The following is a 26101-nucleotide window of genomic DNA, read 5'->3' as shown; positions in this document are numbered from 1 at the left end:
TTCAAGTGTTCTATAAATAAAATGGCCTGTGAAACTTTAGTACCTACTTTAACTTGTAACAAATAGAGAAAAACAAATTAATAATTAAAAACACCTCTGAAGTATAATTTGGATTCCAAAATATATAACAAGAGTACATGTAGTTTTAAAACCAGCTCATACTAATAAATTGTGAGGGGATTTTGCAATATCGATTAAAGACCAGCGTAAAAGTTTCAAAAAGATTATTACTATGAAGAATTGTTATTTCTCACTAATTAAATATGGTACTGGTATAAAAATAAAAAGTGTTTTGAGCCAGGAATAAACTTACTTCTTTTAGTTTTCATATTTTCATATAATCAATTTGTATCTGCTCTACAATTTGTTACTCAATATTGTATGAAGAAGAACAAAACAGCTCCAATGAAAAACGTACCACCAAGATTGCGTACCAAGCTATATAAAACATGAGGCTCTATGTTACTTAGAAATGTATGCGGAGACCTGGAAGAAAAAATCTGTAATTTACTGTTCTTTCTTTATTGTTAGTCTTAATACTTTCTCAATAAAAATTTACTCGTAACAAAAGCTATTTGTTAATCATTAGCAAACTATTCAAACTTTCTAAAAACCTCAGAAATGTTATATATTCATTGTATAAATAAATAAACTTGTTTTCAGCTAATTTGGGCACCTTTGAATATCACACAGAATTATGGTAGATGTATTTTCCAATGAATAAGTTAAAAGTGAAAGTAAAATTTAATAAATAATCGTAATATTGAAAATACCTCTCATTTTCCAATGTATTAAATATTCACCATGATGATTTATTTTTTCAGCTAATATTATATTGTCATGAGTATTTTTTGGAAAGTTATCAAACAGTGCGATGAGCAAAACTAAGCTAGAACTGGAACGGAGAAGTGTATATAACTTCAAATAATCAGAAGAACTGAGGAATACTATTCTTCTAAATGAAAATGAGAGCTAAAAGAGGGCTCGCAACTACCCAAACTTGATGATTGTGTAGAATGGTTGACTTAATCACCTGGTAATGGTGGTCAGCTGCAATATCTTGAATGATTGATAGCTATATGATGTCAGAGGATACTGATTATACCTATTGGTTAATATTGTTATTTGCAATCGTTAAGAAGAATTTTGATGTCATGAGTAGCATGGTAAACAGAGCATTTACGTCATTTTTAGTTGAGTGTGATGTCATAGGATATCAACTTGGTAATAATCATATATGCGAATTAATATATGTATCAGAGTATCATGTCAGGTTGAAAATTATTTGTTCAAATAAATAAAAAAAATAATGCAGGTAATATTATAAATGATAACCAATTCATAAAGTCACATTTTTAAAGTTCGTTCGTAATACCCTTGCTTACAGAAGTATGATTGGTAAAAGAAAAAAAGAAGTTAGACACTTTTACGATATAGCTCTCTGTAGTAACAGTATCAGTTTATGCATTGGTTAGAGTCACAAGCTGGCTAATAGATTACTGGTATCAAAGAAAACAACCTTAATTAACTCGTTCTTTTCTTACCATTGTGACTATATCAGACTCTTGTCAAACCATGGTATTAACTTTTTACTATAACAAAACCGGTAGTTAGAGAAATATGAACATAGTTAGGTCTCAAATTAATCATAGTCCTTGTAAAAGCTCTTTAAATAGAAAGGTTTGTGAAATCGTAGTATTTGTATTTTAATTTACAACTAATACAACAAAAAAATGGTTAGTTAAATTAGCCTTTAATTATAATTAGAATTTCCAAAGTATTTTTCAAGAGTAATTCTAAGACCAGCTTCTACTCATGAAATTTTGCACTATTAGTGAAAAGCAACATGAAAAATTTGCTCTCTGTAATAACAGTATAAATTCAAAACACAGAGCAAATGTGATTATTACTATAAAGTCATATTGCTTATAACTAGCTAAATGTAACATTAATGCAACGATAAGAAGTGTTTGGAGCAAGGATTATACTAACTGTTGGCAGGTTTTTATTTTCAGTATAAAATTTATACCTGCTCTAAAACTTTTCCTTTAACATTTTATACAGAAGAGCGCAGTACAAGCAGCAAGCACCGAATATTCTTTCATAAAATGTTTAGGGAACTATAAGGAGGCTCTTATGACTAAAATAAATCTATTAAGTAAGATATTTCATGGCTTCTAAAAAGTACTTATATGACATAGATAAACGTGAAAAGACTGGAAAGACTTGATTGAACTTACTAAAAAAAAACCAACATAAAATGGTTAAGCACTAAGAGACAGGTTGGGAACACATCATCTAAAATTAGATATAGTGGTGATCTAATAATCTGATCTAAGGGACTATTTTGCTCGAATCAACTAAAATATAAACTTCTGTAACTTCAGACCTGGAAAGCTCATCACGGAGTCACAATTAAAGCTGTTCTTCACAAATCTTCATGCAAATCCTTAATATTAAAACTGATCACCAGTGAGATGGTTAACATTCAACATTCAGGGTAACTAATTTCAATCTGTAATATATATGAAGAGAGAATGCTAATTTTTGTTGAAAATAAATGTATCATAAAAAATGGAGATAGAATTAATCAAAGAACATGTACGTAAATTTACAAAATTAATGTTTTTGTAGTAAAGAGGGCCACTCAATCCTTAGAATAGTTTGGATATCGAGATGTATTTTATAATCTGTAAATTGCTGATAGCTGACGCTCTCCTGAATCTACTGATTAGTCATAATAACAATATTAGTAGAAGACTGTTTATAATAGTATAAACAGTCTCATAACACTATTTTGCCCTTGTTCAGGGCAGAAAATTTAGAATAACAAACTTCAACCTTTAACATATATGAAGCAAGAATGCTAGGATTTGTTGAAATTAAATTTATCATAAAAAATTGGGAGATTAATTTAATCAAAGAACATGCACATAAATTTGCAAAATAAATGTATTTTTGTAGTAAAGAGGACCACTCCATCCTTAGAATAATTTTTATATTGAGATGTATTCCCATGAGAACACTAGTCAATATAGTCTATCAAACTATCCTATATAATCTGTGAACTGCTGATAGCTGACATTATCCTTAATCTACTGATTAGTCATAATAACAATATCAGTATAAAACTGTTTATATACTTCTAAAGTAAGATAATTCTTAGGATATCAATACCCTTATTGATAGCTGATCAGCTGTCAATAATGAATATAACATGAGCTACCTTTTTAGCTGTCAATTTTAGCTTTGCCTAAGACATTTCAAAATTAAAGTTCTTAGAAAATAAGTGGTGCTATCCTTTTTTTAGTGTTGTAATATTATAAAAAGGTTTTTCTGTGTAGTTCATGAATTATCTTGTGAGTATGAAGATATTTGCTATAGCCAGACAGTAATTCAGGAATAAATCCATACTTAGTTTTTAGGAAGTATATTTGCTATGGTGACTAGAAATGTATATTGCATATAAATTGTCAAAATTGAACGGCAAAAATTTTTACAAATCATAAAATAATGAAACAATATGATTGGACAGTGAAAGGAACTAGATTGGTCTCCAAGAAGAAAGATTTATAAACAAGTCAATAACTTAGACACTTGTACGTATAATCAATAGTAAAATATATTAACACTTTACACACATAGAGCTCTGCAGTATTCTATTACAATCAATATAAATAAAATAAATTATAAAGATGGAGTTTAGATCCAGCTGATTAAGGTTCGTTATTCTGAAGAGACTTCATCTTATAGATTTATCATCTCATGGATTTGGTTATCGATGACTGTGATGATTGTCTTAGGTTATGTGCGAAAGCTCCTCAAATCACCAGAATTAATGTCTACAAAAATCAAAGATAAATTTTAAACAATAACTACAGACACAAAACACAAGCATTCAGACTTCACTGAAGAACCACAATTGTTAAAAAGAAGCAAACTTATTACCTGTGGGGGTAAATACTGTTTGGTCGATTGATAGAAAGAAAGCATCTTCTGGTAGAGGAGTCTGAAGGCTTTTGACTTTTTGACTTTTAGAACTGAAATTAATAGAAGTAGGTTATAACTAAAGATATCAAGACATATTCAATATGATAGTTTAACACTAACTGAATAGTCAATAAACTCACAAGTATTGATCTCATACCTGATAAACATTAGGAGAATATTAAATTAAGTTACAGTAATGAGATAAATTTTTGTTAAGAGTATTTCCTTACCTGTTAAGATAGAAAGAGTTAGTTGATAATTCAAATGAATTACTCTCATCTAAGAGTAGAAATGACATTTCACAACCTCTAGCTAAATAACCCATAATTAGACTAGTAATGTTTAGTTTACTAAAACTGTTACTGTGTTCTGTAGCTGTTGCTGATCAGACTTGATTCTGAACTCAAATGTTCTTCTGTCTCTTTTATATGGGCAGAGCATTCTTGCAGATTAATCATTTCACGCTTGCCTAAGTCTAGTGGTAGCGGTTCCTGTCACTTGACGTCAACAGACTTGCCATAGCACAATGTGCCTTGGCCAATAAAACTAAATGAGACAATTTTCTTCAATAGCAAGTTATAGTTTGGGAAAACAATCCAGTTTCGTTCAGGACTCAAACTACCACGCTGTGTAGAATTACTAAAAGTAGTATACATGTGTTAATAACACAAATTAGTAACATACAGCAATAATATAAAGTAATAAATAAAATCTCAATATGATGAACTACATTTAGTAAATGCTGAGTATACAAGACACCATTAAGAACATCATCCATCAAGAAGTACTGCAAGACCATATGCTGTAAAACATCTTACAATCAACTTCAAACAAAACCATTTCACTAACACTTCGATACCTAACCATTGAAATTTGCTCAAAGTTTGAACGCTCAATGTCACTTTCACCGTTATTTGAACATTCTCAGGTTTTACGTATATGTACATGTATTTCACTTTGACCTTTGACAAAGTTATTTGATTTACCTTTGACATGTATTTCATTGTTATGTAAAGGGAGGTTGTACATGCTCATCTACACTATAGTCTAACAGGAGCTTGTTAAGAACTGCCGAAATGAAGGGAAGACTGATGCTGTGTCTTTGTATTCCTTTTTAAATAAATTACTAGTAATAATTATAATTTGGTAAAATACTAGCAAGTTAGGTAGAAAATGATTAGTCTACAAAGTTTATGTGTCAAATCAAACTTGTTTACTCATAAAATATTACAACTGTAATTTGTTGAGTTAGCCAAAATCAATCAGAGGTAGAGTTTACACCACCATGTTTAGAAGCCTATTTACACAGATGTTAATATTAACAGATACTGTATGATGCATTCCGGGTCAGAGTTATCAAGTCTATAATACTCCAACATGTTCTTTATAACTGGAGAGCTTCAGAAATATGGGTAGCACAATTATATCGTTACAGCGTTATAGATTAGAGACAAGCAGACATTATCACAGAATTCACCAAACTAAATTAATCGGTGTCACACATTCAGAAATAATACCCTATATCAAGGAAAGAGTGTTATTGTAGCTTGATACAGACTGTTTATTTAACTGGTAGTCACTTACTACTGAAATTAAAACTTGTGGGTAACATCTTCACTAGAGGAAGTTTTAATTTTTGAGTATGAAGTATGAGATTTAGTAGGAACTATAATAATGTTCAAATAAATTCAGCCAAATTTATGTGTCATCCCCTAATTTTTCAGGTTTTACTAGAATTTTAAAAGCTTCAAATCAAACCCTTATCAGTGACAATCTATTGCTGCATCCAAAGCTGTCCCAATTGAACTGCATAAAGAGGTTTAATGTCCAGAGTATAGCGCAGGAACTGTTAGCGCTAGACAGTTATTGCAATCTTGCGCTGTGCTACGACCAGAGAAACAAGCCTCTTCCACTCTGATTGGTTATACTTGTTTGGGTGGTATAACTATAAATCATGCGCACAAACTGCCCTACTACCTGTCAGTAGCCTAGTGAATGATGTATGATCTTGATAGAGCATGGTTGAGTGCTTGGAGTTTTCATGGAGAGTAGTATATAGAGAGCAGATCTACACACAAAAGTGACGGATCCAGCGGGGGGATAGAAAAAGGGGGTTGTGAATTAAATTGGCTAGGGGTGTAGATTGAATCGTGTGGAGTTGAATGAGATGTTGGGGTTTGGGGGGAAATTGTGGTGTAGAGTAGGGGGTTGAATTCGAGGGGTTACGGATCCGCTCCTGGCGTAATCGGCGGATTATCTGTGGATGAGTCATCGGATTAGCGGGGGATGAGTCATCCGATTGAACGCGGATTATCGCGGGATTAGTCGGGGGAATCGTCGCGGATTAGTCGGGCGAATCGTCGCCGATTATCGGTGGAATAGTGGGGGTGAATATCTGGGACATCGAGGGCTGGATGGTTTTCCGGAGTGGATCTCGCGGATTATCGAGGAGAGCGAGAGATTACCTAGCGGATGAGTGAGGGGGTTAATATCTGGGACACCGAGGGGTTGATTTTCCGGAGATTGTTATATATTTGGTTGAATGAGAGATAAGTTTTTATTATAAAATATAAACTAAATGTTACAAAAAATTCAAAATCATTCTGTCATTCGTTTTAAAAAGGAAAGTTTTGGAATACATCTTTCATCAATTTCTGTGTCACATCGAAGAACTAAAATAAGAGTTGATTTTCCCAAAGAATTGAGAAACTGAACAGGAAGTAACAAATCTAATCCTTCATTATTTCCAATATTATCATATATGAAGGTATCTTTAGGTGTAGTAGAATTTGAAATAGGTTGAAGATTACAGATAAAGTCAATATCTTGAAAATTCGATCCTGGAGGACATTGCAACATTGAAAGAGTAGAGTTATATCCACATAATTCTCCTCTGTAGAATAATTTGAAATCAATTAGAATATCGATTGTGGAATTTTGAACTGAATATTCACATTCAGAATATGTTAGAACTTGCTCCGATGAAGCTGACACTATAGGATTAAGGTATAGGTTTTTTCCATCTGCTTCATCTTCATTTAGTAGTTCTTTACACGCAAATCTGTGATTGCCTGGTAATGGATAACCACAATGAATGTAGTCCAATGGAAATATTCTTCCGCATGTTTCATTATTCTTGTGATATAAAGTAGTTTCTTCGAATGGAAGTAGTAATGAAACTTCAAATTCATTGAGTGTTCTGCTTAAGCAGTTATTCGCATCGGTAACATATTGAATTCTTTGATTTCCATTTATTATTCCCGTAAAGCGTAAAATGAGAAATATTATAATGTGCAAATTCATTATAGTCATAGTGTCTTTTTAAAATACTACTCTCTTGACTGAAGTAGGCAAAGAAAATGCATAAAAAAGTATGTCAATATAATATATATAGTTCATTCTTCAAAATTATCTTGAAATACTATACAAAAAAAAAGTTATTCAATTCTATTTGATGAGTCAATCCTTCTTGGATATAAAGTGATTAAATATAAAGAATTATGCAAAGTCTAACTGTGATGATTATCAATTCTTCCCATTGATATGTAGGAGTTCACTGAAGTAACGATTTGTAGCATGTTGATCATTGGCTTCTCCTCTCAAATATGGATAAAGTCTTGTTTCGGTTAATATTATGTTTGAAGGTGTGTTCCAATCAAGTGAGGATAATAATGATAGTTGGACTTTGTCACTCCTTGGTCCGATTTGAGCAGATTCCAAACACGTTCCAATATCGAGTTCGGCAAAAGTCTCATGAAGTTCTTGTCGAGTCAATCCTTCATTTCCATATCGTATTTGCATTATTCTAATACAATATTGACATCCTCGAGCTCCCTCGAAGCATCCACACCGACTTTCTAAATATGTTACGAAACGTTTATAGATATAGAATCCGATAACATAGTAAAAAGTTTCTTCAGTAACTCTTCTGATGAATTTTTTTGTGTTTTTCTTTACAACCACTCTTGATAATTGTCCATCCTTAAGATGAGCTGGAATAAACTCCTCTAGAAATATAACCGACATTGTTTCTGTTTTCTTCGTTTTTTTTTTTTTTGGTTCCTTCACCAACAGAGCTAAATTGAAGAATGGTGGAGAAATCTAGAGGAGTAGACTTAATATCATTCCGAATCTTTTTTTTTATTTTCATCCAACAGATTTTTCATCTATAATTACATCATCAATTTCATGCTCGATTTCCTCTTCCACGCTTTCTCCGATTAATGGAAATTGTGCTATATGAATGAGTCTTCTGAAGAGCAGTTGTTTCGTTTCATCACGTTGAGTAGGATGAGTCATGTAGTGCCGAATTCTATTCCAAAACACGGTTTCAAAAATCGTTTCTTCCATCGTTTTAAAATCGGTCGCGATAAATCTGTTAATCCATTCTAAATCAACCTCTTTTCCAATTTTACCTTCTCGAATGGTAGCTTCAAGATCAACCCATTCAAAGGTCATCTTCAAATCTGAGGGTGTTATCGATATTTCTTTTACACATAATGTTGATTCCAAACATTCCCTGCATTCCAACGCACTGCAGACACAGTTGGACTTTAATCTTTTCAATGACACAACTTTTCTAAAAGCAGCTGTTCCTAGAATGTAGTATAAACATTCCTCGGTAAGATGAGTACGAATTTGTTCATTTTTGTCAAGATGAACCAAGATGTTATCTGGGATTATTTCTGCAACCTCGAATGGAACAAAATCTTTAATCAGAATGTTTTGAGTCATGTTACTATGAGAAAGTCTACATTCGAAATGATTTTACATTGGATAGTATATTGAATTTATATGAGCTTAGTTATATATTATTGATATTGTATATACGAAAAGAAGAGCCAATGAAGAAAATAAAATTTTATAGTAATAATACATCGAGGAGCAAAACTCTACTATCATATATACTTAACAACAAATTCACTTCTAAAAATTATGCTAAAATATATTCTGTGCTCACTCCATCGTTACATACTCTTCTTTTTGAATAAAAATATGTTAATCCAGTTCTAAGTTGAGTGTATGAGAACACTCTATTGTCTTTTTTTACAAAACCTTTGTTTACCCCTCCCTTAGGAGATCTTGAATGTAATACTTTTAAAAAAGTGTCTTTTGTAAAACTATTCGTAGTTTTACTTAATCCTTTACTGCTATGCTTTGTAGAATGAGTTTCATCATTCCAGCAAAAGTAAGTCTTAGAATTTAAGGCTACTATTCCATGTCCTGAAAATTCTACTTTGAATAAACCAGGAGTCCTTATATCATATTGATATACTTCTTTGCAACAATTTTGTAATTCCCACAACTTTGTAGGAACAGATTTACAGAGTTGGAAATCATCCGCGTGTCGATCGCAATACATCCTAGGAAACCATTTTCCATATTCTTTGTAGTATATATCAGCGATCTCTTTTCTAACGATATTATCCATAGGTGCTGAAAGAGCCATGTAGGCACTATCTGTATCCATCGCCACATACTGGAAGTCCTTTCTGTCGAAGTATCTAAAATAAAAAATTTCAATCCTTAATTCTTGTTATCTTAGTATTATAATACTCCCATTTCAAAAATTATCATTCAAATGTTTACCATTATACATATTTTTTCTAAAAGATACAAATGAGATTACTTACCTATCCATGAAGTCATAGTAGAACTCCAACATCCGAAGTTTAGCCAGTTGTAATATGGAGAATCCGATATGTACAGGTATATCCATTTTCATCTGAATAAATATATACAGTCCTATTAGATTCCTTTACATATATTAGCTCAAGTAAATTTTTCATTATGATTCAATTATATCAATAAGATAATAAATATATACTACTAACCGAAGGCTTGTGTTGAGTCAACTCATAGAAGCTATCAACGATTTCCTCCAAAGATTCAAATCTGTGTGATCGTATTCTCAAGGATGCTTCATAATCTCCTTGAATATACTTGACATTTCGATGTTTTAATTTCTCAGTGATTGTTTTCCCGTACGATGAATTTCCAATGAGTTTATTGGTTGTGGCTATCAACTCTTGGTCAGGATCTTTGTCACCAGCTCTTCTAGCATTTGAGACAGATTCTCCAAATGACTGGAAAACTCTTCTAGGGGTGTATTCTATGACTTGATATATTTTGGTTATAATCAATCCATGATTAAGATACCATTTTGCTAAAGTGGTGAGTAGTAAAATTTTTTCTCCAAACATACTCCCCACCAAAGTTCGTTGTTCTTGAGGTAGCATTCCTTCCTTTTCAGCAAATTCTTTCATACTTTCACTAAGATGATTTCTATTCAAAGATGTATTCTTGAAAACGGGGCTCATTTCTGAAAACTTTTCGTATAAGTTTTCAGGAACAGATATATCGCATTCAATGAATCCATATATCTCCCCTTTTATAATCTGCTGAATAATCTCATCCTCGGTGGCAAAGGAATTGGAAGGATAAAACTCTTCGTTGAAGATACTAATAAAGTTCTTAATCTCGGTGTTATCCTCAATCATCTTGTTCCATTCACACTCCCAGATTCTTACTAAACGATATCCAAGTTCTTTAACATATTCTTCCTTCTTTATCGTTTCCTCCAGAACTTCACTCATGGGTCGATTCTTATATGGATGTATACTTATTCCTTTGGTCTTGTTACAGTTATGTCCATGCCAGAAACATCCATGAAATTGAAACACTGTATTCGATTCTTCACAATATCCATCAACAGGAAGATTATGTTGTCCAATTCTAAATTCTTTATCATTGTTTTCATGTAAGATTTGAATATTGTCCTTCCAAGTCAAAAATTGTAACCATCCATGAGCAGCCATGCTATTTTTTCGAGAATGAGTGTATGCAAATCCATTTTCGAATCGTCTTATTCTAGGGTTTCCAGTAGGCATTTCTTGCATCATACTCCACAAATATAATGCATTTGCATCAACTCCTAGAATAAGTTCACAAAGTTTGGATTCCTTTCCAAACTTTCTTTCTCGAATCAGTGTTTTCTTCGACTCATGAAGTCTGTGAAAAACAATGCTAGGTCCACCTACGATATTGTCCTTGATAGTAAAGTAAATATCTTTATCACTTTCCTTGATCAGACAGACAGGTTGACAAGCTTTGAAATGATGTGATGAGATTGTCTGATGATGAGAACTCATAGGATGAGGAGGCGAATCTGAAAGTTTCAACATCCATTTTACTGCCAATCCAGGAAGTGAAATGGCATCTTTCAACATATCGATTCCCATGGTTCTGTAAACTTCTTTTTGTTTTTCTACAGCTTCAACAAATGGTACTACATCGAGATTGTTGTACCATACTAGAAAATCTTTTAACGTTTTCATCTTCTCTTGTTTCCAAATGTTTAAACAGATTTCATAATCAGCATCCGAAATATGTTCATCTCTCAAAGAACTGTAAAAGCATTCTTTAGCTGGTAGAAACGGTTGTTTCAACTTCTCAAGATCATCCATATATTCATAAGGATAGAATCCTTTTTGTTGAGAGCATTTGAAAGCTTTGAGATACTTTGCATAGGAAAATCCTGGAGCAATGAAGTTGGAAATATCCAAGAATTTGAATCTTCTTGATTGAATACAGCTCATCTTGTTTGTTCTTTTCACTACAAAATCAAAATCTTCGTCTTCTGTGTCTTGAAGACATCGAAGTAGAGGTCCTTTCATCACATTCAGGTCGTAGTTTTGTGAATTAAATCCTAGAATCGGAATACATGAGATGAATTTGTCGAAACGATTAAATAAATGACAAAATTCCTCTCTTGAATGGTATACTCGAGGATTGGAAAATTTGCAGGATTTAAATCTTTCTTCAACTTTTCCTTGCTTTTCAGCTTTTGCCTTCATCAACTGTCTAATGTAGTAAAGTTTTTTTTCAAGGATATCCCGGGCTTCATCAGCAATTTGGGAAATATACTGAACAAAAGAAGATATACAAGAATCAGTATCTCCCTCACTTACAAAACACTTTGGATCCTTAAATCCGGGTACATTTGAACAAACTGATATACTCATCAATTCGTGTCTCGATGTGAATGTAACCGAATTGGAATTTGGTGGAAGATCGGATTTTGGAAGATAACACTCGATATCATAGGTGATTAAAAAGGGATAATAAGTATCTTCCTCAGCCACGGATATTCCTATCTCTCGTTTCAGTTGTTCGAAAATTGTAGGTGTTGCCTTAAACTTTCCTCCTTCGAAGATGAAGTTTGTTACTACTTCTTGACTACATTTATGTCTATTGAAATTTCCTCTTTTTGTAAAGCTCACTTCACAGGAAGGACAACTAAACCCTTTAGTATAAGCATTAACATCCTTGATGAAACTGAAATGAGAGTTCTGCAAATCGAGGAAGAGTTCCTTTCCCTCTTTTTGGGACGATGTCCAGATGACTGTTGAGGTTTCATCAGCATTCAGAGAAAATACGGTTATACGGAGGTCAAAACATTTCTCAAGAGAAATTAAGTCTCCTAACTCAATTCCAGGAAAATTATTCATCAGAACTTTGTTGGATGAGGAAGAAGAAATGTGATTCGAGTACTTTTGAAATAGCACCTTCACAAGTTGCTGTTTTGGTCTTTGTCTGGTGCAACTACATCGGTTTGAACACTTACACATTACCTTCAATGCTAAACATCTGAAGAAACAGAGATTGTCTGTGTAAGGAGTGCAGCTACGAGGAATGTTATGCATAGTGATTACATGTCGATTGTTAAGAATGTGAGTCGGAAGATCTGAAGCCATTCCTATTTGCCCCATTCCAATCAATTTATAGAAATAGAATGAAATATTGGTAATTACATTCAATTTCCAAGCTGTATTCGGGCGTTCTCGAATCGCTATAGCAGCAAGATCTTGTCTTGTCAATTCTTCAAAGAAATTCTGTAGTTCCTGTCTTGTTGTAATCAGTTTTGCTTTTTTGAAAATTGTAGCATTATTCGATGAAGCATGAAAATATCTTAATTCTCCTGAAGTTTTATGTTCAAGAATGCATCCCACACTACAATTTAACTTAGCTCTTGTTTGTAACCCATTCCAAGTTGTCAACATCTCGTTCCATATTCTTTCCGAATGGTTTGGAGTTGGAAGTTCTGCTTGAGGAATATTTCCATTCCATAAATTTACGTTTAACGTTTCAACAACTCTTCCTCGTCGTCTTTTTGTTTTCATAGCATTCCAATATCTTCTTATTAACTCATCCCATTCCTCATCATCATTAACAGGAATGATATCCTGATTATCTTGTTCTCTTTCATTTTCGATAGGAACGATGGGCTCGACTCTATCATTAATACCAACTAAATTGTCATCATCAGCGTCCACTTCATTTTCGTTTCTTTCGATTTGATTTGTAGGTTGATCAGATAAATATCTATTTTCTTCGATTTCATTTGTATTTTCTTCTTCTGATACATCTGATTCATCGGATTCATCATCAGCAAGATTTCGAGTAATAGGAGTTACTGTTATCTTAGATCGACTAAGATCTCCTCTTCCAATTTGAGTTGAAGCAGAACGAAATGAAGAATGATGAGAAACAATCTTTACTTTTTCGAAAATGAAAGGGGGATTGGAAACTTGTATAATAATCGAGGCATCATCATCATCATCATATTCGTGATATTGTTCCGAAGAATCATTAGTTGATGTTGTAAACGATTCTGAACTTTCATTCGATTGGAGATGAATGTGTTTAACATGTCTTTTGAGGATTGATTTTTTGTTAAATGAAGTCGAACATTCTAAGCAGATATATTTATTAGCTGAAACGGATGATACACTTCTTTCCCTACTTTTGCTTCTTTCTCTATTATCAATTGAAGTGGAAGGAGCAGAATTTTCCGATGAAATTAAATTATGCTCTCGTGAAAGCTTGAACATCTTTGAGGAAGATTTCCAGCTGCCAAGAATTAAAAATCTCATTTTACTATTCTCTCTACATTTATTCATTCATTACAAATTTTTTCCACCAATTATTGTAAATCAACTCACCTCATCAGATTTGCTCCAGTCTCCTTCTGAATGGGAAGATGCCGGATACATTTCCTTGATGTATTCAAATTTCGGAGATATATAATCCAGTGAAACAGAGATAATCCAAAGTTCTGAGAGAAGATTATACATAGATATCCAAATTGTAGAATTAATCCAAACTTTTGTGAGATATATAATCCAGTTAGTTCGGAGAAATATAATCCAGTGAAACAGAGATAATCCAAAATTCTGAGAGAAGATTATACATAGATATCCAAATTGTAGAATTAATCCAAACTTTTGTGCGATATATAATCCAGTTAGTTCGGAGAAATATAATCCAAAGTTCTGAGAGAAGATTATACGTAGATATCCAAATTGTAGAATTAATCCAAACTTTTGTGAGATATATACTCCAGTTAGTTCGGAGAAATATAATCCAAAGTTCTGAGAGAAAATTATACGTAGATATCCAAATTGTAGAATTAATCCAAACTTTTGTGAGATATATAATCCAGTTAGGTATAGAAATAGTTCGAAAAAAACTCTCGATAATGGTGAGTCCATCAAACTTGGCTGTATTTATACTAGTCAAGTTCAAGGAGGTGGAACCTGCACAAAAGCTATAAATCACTTCTAATCCAACTTGTCTCACTCAACTTTCGCGAAATTGGATTTCGCGAAAGTGAATTTCGCGAAATTGGATTTCGCGAAATTACACATTATATATTATATAGTCAACTTTCGCGAAATTGAATTTCGCGATAATATCGCGATATCGCGATATATATCGCGATAATATATCGCAATAATATCGCGATATATCGCGATAATTATTTCGCGAAATAATTATCGCGATATATCGCGATATTATTGCGATATATTATCGCGATATTATCGCAAAATTGAATTTCGCGAAATCGGATTTCGCGAAATTACACATTATATATATTATATAGTCAACTTTCGCGAAATTGAATCTCGCGATTTTCAATTTCGCGAAAAGTCTTCTGATATTATGGATGATGCAACTAAATTTATCAAAACTCATTAATCATTTGATGAGGAGAATTGTATATAACCAGCAGAATTTTACTAAAACGATATCAGTTCTTCATTCAAACTCAGAGAATTAACACACTACACAACTATGGAGGATAATACTCAATCTGGAGTGATAAAACCTGGATCGAATAGTTCAGTGAAGATGACGAAAAAGAGAATTTCACCTATAAATCTTTCTAACACGACTCCTTCAACGAAGAAGAAGAAATCCAACCAAATCGAAACGAATTTGGAGCAAAGGGTAAAAGATGTGGCAGACAAGTTAAGAACATTAAGTAAGGCTACTTTAATGGAAGCAAAATCACTGCAGAGAATGTCAGATCTTTCAATAGGATTGATTATGGAGGTGACAAAAACGGAAGAAGCTCATTCGATCCATGGAGCGTGCTGTATCATTCACTTCAACTATGTGGAAAATGGGATTAGTAAATCTACTGCTGTATTTGCTCCAAAACGATTTCTGGATGGATCGCTGTCTTATCCAAGTATTATGGTATATCTTGGATTAAAACCTAAGGCTAATGGACAGGGAAGTTACCATGACTTAAGAAGAGTAACAGAAGGAACCTCAACTCCCTCAGACATGAAACGTACTCTAGCCAATCTGAGATCGAAGAAACTTGAAAAACTTATACAACATTTCGAGATTCGTCATCTCAAGGAGTTCAAAGCACCATCTATTTTCCACTATCACAATGTTGGAGCAAGTGAATACAAAGATGGTGAAGGCAATGTGGATGTGGTACCAACTGTAGCATTTTCAACCAAAGTTGATGGAGAGGAAGTTCAAGGAACTTTAACGATGCCTTCGAGATGTGCCCTTTCGTTGAAAGAAAATTGTCCGGGTATCATTATATACAAGGGGCTAGTAACATCTCACAATACTCGCGAATACTACGATGTAGTAGTCATGGGACATGAAGAAGCAAGCAGATTTTACGAGAGTTCGGTACAATGCAAAAAGGATCCTTCTATCTCACTTATTTCCGATGACGATGAATGATTGATGAACAACTCGATACAAACTTCGTTTTAAAGAATGTACATGAACATTTTCTTATATATATTCAATGTTTCATTTATACTATATTATCTTTATTCTGACTTATCTACTTGTACACTTCGTTTTAAAGAATGTACATGAACATTTTCTTATATATATTCAATGTTTCATTTATACTATATTATCTTTATTGTGACTTATCTACTTGTACATTTCATATATTTCAAGTTAAACATAAACTATTTTATTTTTATTGAAACGAAATGATGATGGAAATAATGAATAATACATATAAATATATCTTTTAAAGTGAATAATTTTGTAATAAAACTGATCTTTCATTCAACATATATAAAAAACCGAAAATAAAAATCCTTAAAATTCTTAACCATTCAAGAGCTTCAACATTACAAAAACATCAAATCTTCAAAAAAAAAAAAAACTTTGTACATAAACACTTTCTCATATATATTCAACGTTCTCAAATATATAACATTCTCCACTTTGCACATAAACACTTTCTCATATATATTCCATGTTTCAAATATATAACAATCTCCGGAAAATCAACCCCTCGGTGTCCCAGATATTAACCCCCTCACTCATCCGCTAGGTAATCTCTCGCTCTCCTCGATAATCCGCGAGATCCACTCCGGAAAACCATCCAGCCCTCGATGTCCCAGATATTCACCCCCACTATTCCACCGATAATCGGCGACGATTCGCCCGACTAATCCGCGACGATTCCCCCGACTAATCCCGCGATAATCCGCGTTCAATCGGATGACTCATCCCCCGCTAATCCGATGACTCATCCACAGATAATCCGCCGATTACGCCAGGAGCGGATCCGTAACCCCTCGAATTCAACCCCCTACTCTACACCACAATTTCCCCCCAAACCCCAACATCTCATTCAACTCCACACGATTCAATCTACACCCCTAGCCAATTTAATTCACAACCCCCTTTTTCTATCCCCCCGCTGGATCCGTCACTTTTGTGTGTAGATCTGCTCTCTATATACTACTATGGAGTTTTCATGGAGTTTTCTAAGCCATTTAAATCTACAATAACTTTTAGTATTTCCTAGAAGTTATTATTTCTCTCTGGTCATTAACAAAGTTCGTTTGGTCGCTAACAAAAATGTTTTTATTAACAACTTTACTAAAGATTTGCTACATTGTATTTTACAAGACTCCCACTTTGAAATAGCCTCAAGAACGCAAGAGAAAGCCTGGAAACTAAAAAATCAATAAGGAGATTTTGCTCATGTAGCTTTTATAGATAAAACTTTTTAAGGAAGCCTATTTGTTATGAAAATATGATAAGTTTTTTTAACCTTACGTAGAGACTCTAGCGTATAGATGCACTTTTGTTAAAGTATAATCTCGATGTTGTACTAAAATCTTTCTTGCATTTTTTATCTGTATATAAAATATGACTCAGGGACTACTCATGTCAACAGATGACTATGTTTCTCATGTCACTCATGATGGCTCATTATCACTATGTTTCCATGATGCGCAGTGCTTCGGAGTTGCGCTATCTCCGAATCATGGAAACGGCGTCTTCGCACTGAAATCACTGCGCACTGATCAGTGCGAAGCCAGTGCAAATTCGCAGCAAGGAAACAGCGACTGCGCAGTGGCTGCGCATAGCTCTCATGCCGTGGAGACAGATTTTTCGATGGCAATAAACTAGTACAAAGGTTGTTCTGCTAATCTTGTTTTTTCACTATTCTTCCGACCTTCTTTCACATAAATTTAATTATAGTCTGCATTCACGAGGATGATAAGGTGATTACTTTCCTGGACTTTGTTATCGATGCCAACACTTCGAAAAATAGGTGGCAAGTCCTAAATTAACGTTTAAATATTATATTACTTAAAAATACTTATTAAAAATGTATTACTATGTAAAAAGTGTGTTAAGGTTTGTAAAACCTTGTGAATGTGTATTGTAAATAAAAGTATAATGACGACAGAATAATAAAAAAAGACTGTTTATGACGTTCGGTATCCGTGATCGATTCTATTTCTCCATCAGGCGATTCAATTTATACAATTTCTCTTCTCTGGCTAATTTGCGGTATTTGCTGAAAACCACTGCGCAGCATGGAAACGTACAATCCCCTCGACTTCGGAGGGGGCTGCTTCGCAGTACTGCGCACCATGGAAACATAGTGTATGTTTTAGCTTCCTATACAGCCATGTCTTATTTAAACCTAAAATACTTAATTATAAGTATTGTTTTAAAGTTTTTGGATGTTTATGAAAAAAAAATTCCTGATTTATAATACGGTATCATATTAAATAATCTATCATATATTATATACTACCCCAGTGAAATGTAAGTATTGAGAATTTATGGTTTGTGTTCTTATGTATATAGGTTGAGTCCAGCTTTAAATATTCTTGATTTATGGTTATACTTTGAAGTTAAAATAAATAGTTCAACTATACTTTTAGTAGTAACTTTCAATGACTATGTTGTTAAAAGTAGGAGTAAGATTTAAGAAACGATCTAAATGTTGAAAGTACTTTTCGTATTTTAATATACTAAATATCCATTTTGATGGTTTCTCTTCTCAGTTGTTTTTATTTTGTCCTGACTATTTATGATAAACTTCAACCAGTATGATAGGAGAAAACACTAGAACTAAAGCACTTTAATGTATATCTATTTATATATTTCTGAATGTTGGTCATCCGTCGTTGCGTATGTCCATCTATAGCTATTAAAATCTTAAAATAAAGAATCTGTATAGCATAAGATTGAATTTCAGAACTTCCCGCTTGCCAATTCAATACTTTACTAACTAAGCAACATGAGTTTGATAGAACTCACTAGACAACATATGTCGCTACATGGAGGCAATAGACTACCGCTTTCGGTCAGGATGTAAAATGATGGCGTAACGTCATGAGAAGCAATAGGTCTTATTAGTAAGCTCACTCAAATTATCCATTGGCAATGGGCCAGGCTAAAAGCAAGTGGCAGACAACTCTAATTACCTCTCATTGTTTATAAGCTAATTTTTAGTATTCGGGCAAAGCTGGGTAGCCCAGCTAGTAACTTTATATAATCAAAATAACTTAGCAATAGTTTTTCGATAAAAATGAAGGCCGAAAGAGGGCTCAAAACTACCCACACATGATGATTGTGTAAAATCGTTTTAATCAACTGGTACTGATAGCCAGTTACAAGCGCTTGAATAATTGATTTCTGCATAAGGTTACTGATTAGCTCTTGGTTTGTATCATTGCTTGAATTCTTCAAAATAATTGTGATGTCATGAGTAACATGATAAACAAAGCGACGGCATAGCTATTAGGTTGAGTGTGATATCATAAGCTTTGACTTGGTAATAATCATAAATGTAAATTATTGCGCATATCAAAGTCACATTCCAAGTTACAAATTATTCATTGAAATAGATGGAGAAAGAATGCGTGTAATATTTTATATAAAAATTAAATCCTAAAGTCAAAACTTTAAAGTTTGTGCATAACACTCTAGCTTACAGAAGTACATGTATGACTGATAAATAAATAGAAAAATGACGAATTTATGATATAGCTATCTACAATAGTAGTACCAGTTCATGAATTGGTGTAAGTCACAAGTTGGCAAGTAGATAATTGGTTCAGAAGAAAACAGTCTTAATTGACTTACTAACTTCTTACTAACATAATTATATCAGACTCATATAACTTTATCATACTGTAGTAACTAGTTACTTGAGTAAAACTTATAGTAAATGGAGTATGAACATAGGACTCAAATTAATCATATTCCTTGTAAAACTCCTATAAATAGAAAGGCTTGTGAAACCTTGGTATGTGTACTTTAACTTTCAATTATTATAACAAAACCAATTAGAACTTGCAGATTATCTTTCGAAAATAACTTTAAGACTAATTGTGCAAAATTTACTAATGAGATTTTGTACAATTAGTTAACATCAATCTGAAAAGGAAGCAATATAAATATAATTAACTAAATAAACTAAAAACTATAAACTAAAAAATTAAAACAATATAAATTTTTAAATACGGCATAAATGTAGTTATTATTATAAAGTCATTTATTAATAAATAATTAAATGTGGTATTGATATAAAGATATGAAGTGTTTTGATCCAGAAATAGACTGCTGATTGCTTGAAGTTGGAATACTTCCAGCATAATAATTCAAAATTGCTACACATCTTGTCCCTCAATATTGTCTGCAGAAGAAGAACACAGTACAAGCAGCAAACACTAAGCATTCTTTTACAGAGTGTTTAGGGAACTATAATTAAGCTGTTATGTGCATTGTAATGGCTAAAAGAGATCCAGTAAAAATATATTAAATTCCTTCCAACAAATTACATATATAAACATTGAATGACTAGAGAAACTGGTAAATTTACTAAAATAAAATATTAATGCCTTAAGTGACAAGTTAGGAGTACATGTTGAGATAAACTCACAATCATTGACCACGTTTGACTCACACAACTGTTATAGATAATCCTTGCTAAGGAAGCCTATTTGTTATGGAGATATGATGAGCTGCTCTAATCTTACCCAGACACCCTTGGGTTATGAATGTACTTTTGTTAAATTATAATCTCAATGTTGTACCAAACTTTGTATTCTCTCACATTTGTGATCTTCATGTATGTACAAATATGACTCAGTGACTGCTTATCCTTTCCAAGACATTTTTTATTATAACTCATAGTCATTGTTGTAAAGCAGAAGTTGGTGACAAAACTTGTATGAAGTCATTGTCTGGTGAGGTACTAGACTATTTTTTTACACTTTCTATTGATCTTGAAGCTAAAGGTCATTTAGTCAAAGCCTCAAGGATGTACTAAACTCTGTGTGTCGTACCCACAGTTATGATCTGTGCATAAACTATCACTCAGTGACTACTCATTTTCTCAATATGTTTTCATTTTTATTACAGCTCATAGTCTTTGTTCTAAAACGTTAACTAAGTAGGTATGTATTATATGACAGATCTAGCTGTTGCACTGAACTATGTTTCAACTCTCATTGTTTATCTCAAAATGAAAAAAACATATTGTGGAGCAAAGAATAATATTAGAAATAAGTGTAAACATCTAACAGCTAGTTGTTAATGTTTTTTGTTACTTACTCTGATGAACCAAAATCCCAGCTTGGATTAAGATATTTTTTTATAGAGGTAATTTTGGGTTTATAATACCCTCTTGATATTCTGTTGGAAACATTACAATAAACTTTCTATTGTCATGGAAGTTTGCTGTTAACTCTGGTTTAATTATAGTGAACTAAAACAACGGTAGCTAATCAGATATGCTTATTAATCTTGCAAGATTCATGGAATAATCTTGTAAATTAATACTGCCTTAACATTTTTTCAGAGATATAAAAAAGTCAAACAAGCCACAGATCAAATGATTTAACGGAAAATGAATCTAACAAGTTAGCTGAACGTGTTGAGCTTTGTAAGTGTACACTATTCCAGTTGTACACCAAGATTGTGTGCCAAGTTATATAAAACATGAGGCTCTATGTTAGTTAGAAATGTATGCAGAGACCTGGGAGAAAAAATCTGTAATTTACTAAGTTCTTTCTTTATTGTTACTCCTAATACTTTCTCAATAAAAATTTACTCGTAACAAAAGCTATTTGTTAAGTATTACCAAATTATTCAAACTTTCTAAAAACCTCAGAAATGTTATATATTCATTGTATAAATAAATAAACTTGTTTTCAGCTAATTTGGGCACCTTTGAATATCACACAGAATTATGGTGGATGTATTTTCTAATGAATATGTTAAAAGTGAAAGTAAAATTTAATAAATAATCATAATATTGAAAATATCTCTCATTTTTAATGTATTAAATACTCACCATGATGATTTCTTTTTTCAGCTAATATTATATTGCCATGACTATTTTTTGGAAAATTATCAAACAGTGCAATGGGCAAAACTAAGCTAGAACTGGAACGGTGAAATGTATATAACTTCAAATAATCAGAAGAACTGAGTAATACTATTCTTCTAGATGAAAATGAGGACTAAAAGAGGGCTCGCAACTACCCAAACTTGATGATTGTGTAGAATGGTTGACTTAATCACCTGGTAATGGTGGTCAGCTGCAATATCTTGAATGATTGATAGCTATATGATGTCAGAGGATACTGATTATACCAATTGGTTAATATTGTTATTTGCAGTCGTTAAGAAGAATTTTGATGTCATGAGTAGCATGGTAAACAGAGCATTTACGTCGTTTTTAGTTGAGCGTGATGTCATAGGATATCAACTTGGTAATAATCATATATGCGAACTAACATATGTATCAGAGTATCATGTCAGGTTGAAAATTATTTGTTCAAATAAATAAAAAAAATAATGCAGGTAATATTATAAATGAAAACCAATTCATAAAGTCACATTTTTAAAGTTCGTCCGTAATACCCTTGCTTACAGAAGCATGATTGGTAAAAGAAAAAAAGAAGTTGGACACTTTTATGATATAGCTTTCTGTAGTAACAGTACCAGTTTATGCATTGGTTAGAGTCACAAGCTGGCTAGTAGATGACTGGTATCAAAGAAAACAACCTTAATTAACTCGTTCTTTTCTTACCATTGTGACTATATCAGACTCTTGTCAAACCATGGTATTAACTTTTTACTATAACAAAACCAGTAGTTAGAGAAATATGAACATAGTTAGGTCTCAAATTAATCATAGTCCTTGTAAAAGCTCTTTAAATAGATAAGTTTGCGAAGCCTTAGTATTTGTACTTTAATTTACAACTAATACAGCAAAAAAATGGTTAGTTAAAATAGCCTTGAATTAAAATTAGAATTTCCAAAGTATTTTTCAAAAGTAATTTTAAGACCAGCTTCTACTCATGAGATTTTGCACTATTAGTGAAAAGCAACCTGAAAAATTTGCTCTTTGTAATAACAGTATAAATTCAAAACACAGAGCAAATGTGATTATTACTATAAAGTCATATTGCTTATAACTAGCTAAATGTAACATTAATGCAAAGATAAGAAGTGTTTGGAGCAAGGATTAGACTAACTGTTGGCAGGTTTTTATTTTCAGTATAAAATTTATAACTGCTTTAAAACTTTTCCTTTAACATTTTATACAGAAAAGTGCAGTACAAGCAGCAAGCACCAAATATTCTTTCATAAAATGTTAGGGAACTATAAGGAGGCTCTTACGACTATAAGGAGGCTCTTATGACTATAAGGAGGCTCTTATGGCTAAAATAAATCTTGTAAGAAAGATATTTCATGGCTTCTAAAAAGTACTTATATGACATAGATAAGCGTGCAAAGACTGGACAGACTTGATTCAACTTATCAAAAAGAAACCAACATAAAATGGTTAAGCACTAAGAGACAGGTTGGGAACACATCATCTAAAATTAGATATAGTGGTGATCTAATAATCTGATCCAAGGGACTATTTTGCTTGAATCAACTAAAATATAAACCTCTGTAAGTTCAGACCGGGAAAGCTCATCACGTGTCACAATTAAAGCTGTTCTTCACAAATCTTCATGCAAATCCTTAATATTAAAACTGATCACCAGTGAGATGGTTAACATTCAACATTCAGGGTAACTAATTTCAACCTTTAACACATATGAAGAGAGAATGCTAATTTTTGTTGAAAATAAATGTATCATAAAAAATGGAGATAGAATTAATCAAAGAACATGTACGTAAATTTACAAAATTAATGTTTTTTGTACTAAAGAGGGCCACTCAATCCTTAGAATAATTTTTATATTGAGATGTATTCCCATGAGAACACTAGTCAATATAGTCTATAAAACTTCCCTATATAATCTGTGAACTGCTGATAGCTGACGTTCTCCTTAATCTACCGATTAGTCATAATAACAATATCAGTATAAAACTGTTTATATACTTCTAAAGTAAGATAATTCCTAGGATATTAATATCCTTATTGATAGCTGATCAGCTGTCAATAATGAATATAACATGAGCTACCTTTTTAGTTGTCAATTTTAGCTTTGTCTAAGACATTTCAAAATTAAAGTTCTTAGAAAATAACTGGTGCTATCCTTTTTTTAGTTTTGTAATATTATAAAAAGGTTTTTCTGTGTAGTTCATGAATTATCTTGTGAGTATGAAGATATTCGCTATAGCCAGACAGTAATTCAGGAATAAATCCATACTTAGTTTTTAGGAAGTATATTTGCTATAGTGACTAGAAATGTATATTGCATATAAATTGTCAAAATTGAACGGCAAAAATTTTTACAAATCATAAAATAATGAAACAATATGATTGGACAGTGAAGGGAACTAGATTGGTCTCCAAGAAGAAAGATTTATAAACAAGTCAATAACTTAGACACTTGTACGTATAATCAATAGTAAAATATATTAACACTTTACACACATAGAGCTCTGCAGTATTCTATTACAATCAATATAAATAAAATAAATTATAAAGATGGAGTTTAGATCCAGCTGATTAAGGTTCGTTATTCTGAAGAGACTTCATCTTATAGGTTTATCATCTCATGGATTTGGTTATCGATGACTGTGATGATTGTCTTAGGTTATGTGCGAAAGCTCCTCAAATCACCAGAATTAATGTCTACAAAAATCAAAGATAAAGTTTAAACAATAACTACAGACACAAAACACAAGCATTCAGATTTCACTGAAGAACCACAATTGTTAAAAAGAAGCAAACTTATTACCTGTGGGGGTAAAGACTGTATGGTCGATTGATAGCAAGAAAGCATCTTCTGGTAGAGGAGTCTGAAGGCTTTTGACTTTTTGACTTTTTGAACTGAAATTAATGGAAGTAGGTTATAACTAAAGACATCAAGACGTATTCAATATGATAGTTTAACACTAACTGAATAGTCAATAAACTCACAAGTATTGATCTCATACCTGATAAACATTAGGAGAATATTAAATTAAGTTACAGTAATGAGATAAATTTTTGTTAAGAGTATTTCCTTACCTGTTAAGATAGAAAGAGTTAGTTGATAATTCAAATGAGTTACTCTCATCTAAGATTAGAGATGACATTTCACAACCTCTAGCTAGATAACCCATAATTAAACTATTAGTGCTTAGTTTACTAAAACTGTTACTGTGTTCTGTAGCTGTTGCTGATCAGACTTGATTCTGAACTCAAATGTTCTTCTGTCTCTTTTATAAAGGCAGAGCATTCCGGCAGATTAATCATTTCACGCTTGCCTAAGTCTAGTGGTAGCGGTTCCTGTCACTTGACGTCAACAGACTTGCCATAGCATAATGTGCCTTGGCCAATAAAACTAAATGATACAATTTTCTTCAATAGCAAGTTATAGTTTGGGAAAACAATCCAGTTTCGTTCAGGACTCAAACTACCACGCTGTGTAGAATTACTAAAAGTAGTATACATGTGTTAATAACACAAATTAGTAACATACAGCAATAATATAAAGTAATAAATAAAATCCTAATATGATGAACTACATTTAGTAAATGCTGAGTATACAAGACACTATTAAGAACATCATCTATCAAGAAGTACTGCAAAACCATATGCTGTAAAACATCTTACAATCAACTTCAAACAAAACCATTTCACTAACACTTCGATACCTAACCATTGAAATTTGCTCAAAGTTTGAACGCTCAATGTCACTTTCACCGTTATTTGAACATTCTCAGGCTTTACGTATATGTACATGTATTTCACTTTGACCTTTGACAAACTTATTTGATTTACCTTTGACATGTATTTCATTGTCATGTAAAGGGAGGTTGTACATGCTCACCTACACTATAGTCTAACAGGAGCTTGTTAAGAACTGTCGAAATGAAGGGAAGACTGATGCTGTGTCTTTGTATTCCTTTTTAAATAAATTACTAGTAATAATTATAAATTGGTAAAATACTAGCAAGTTAGGTAGAAAATGATTAGTCTAAAAAGTTTATTTGTCAAATCGAACTTGTTTGCTCATAAAATATTACAACTGTAATTTGTTGAGGTAGCCAAAGTCAATCAGAG

General features: G+C 32.5%; 1 protein-coding gene and 1 long non-coding RNA gene across 2 annotated transcripts; both read right to left on the bottom strand.

Moving 5' to 3' along the window:
* Nucleotides 1-5764: 5764 nt before the first annotated feature.
* Nucleotides 5765-10115, bottom strand: LOC137400350 (uncharacterized). Its single transcript, XM_068086679.1, has 4 exons — nucleotides 9825-10115; nucleotides 9624-9715; nucleotides 9127-9494; nucleotides 5765-5796 (listed from the first exon to the last, which is right to left on the bottom strand). The coding sequence occupies exons 2-4, from the start codon at nucleotides 9713-9715 to the stop codon at nucleotides 5765-5767; spliced, it is 492 nt and encodes a 163-aa protein (XP_067942780.1). The 5' UTR covers nucleotides 9825-10115.
* A 14176-nt stretch (nucleotides 10116-24291) lies between these two features.
* Nucleotides 24292-25199, bottom strand: LOC137400339 (uncharacterized). The gene is made up of 3 exons (XR_010979260.1): nucleotides 25064-25199; nucleotides 24792-24883; nucleotides 24292-24685 (listed from the first exon to the last, which is right to left on the bottom strand). It is a non-coding gene; the product is annotated as an uncharacterized lncRNA (long non-coding RNA).
* Nucleotides 25200-26101: the final 902 nt, after the last annotated feature.

The sequence above is a fragment of the Watersipora subatra genome, chromosome 7 (genome assembly GCF_963576615.1).
Source record: "Watersipora subatra chromosome 7, tzWatSuba1.1, whole genome shotgun sequence".
NCBI classification, from domain to species: domain Eukaryota; kingdom Metazoa; phylum Bryozoa; class Gymnolaemata; order Cheilostomatida; family Watersiporidae; genus Watersipora; species Watersipora subatra.
The sequence above is the reverse complement of the archived record's forward strand: the minus strand, read 5'-3'. Positions and strand labels throughout refer to the sequence as shown.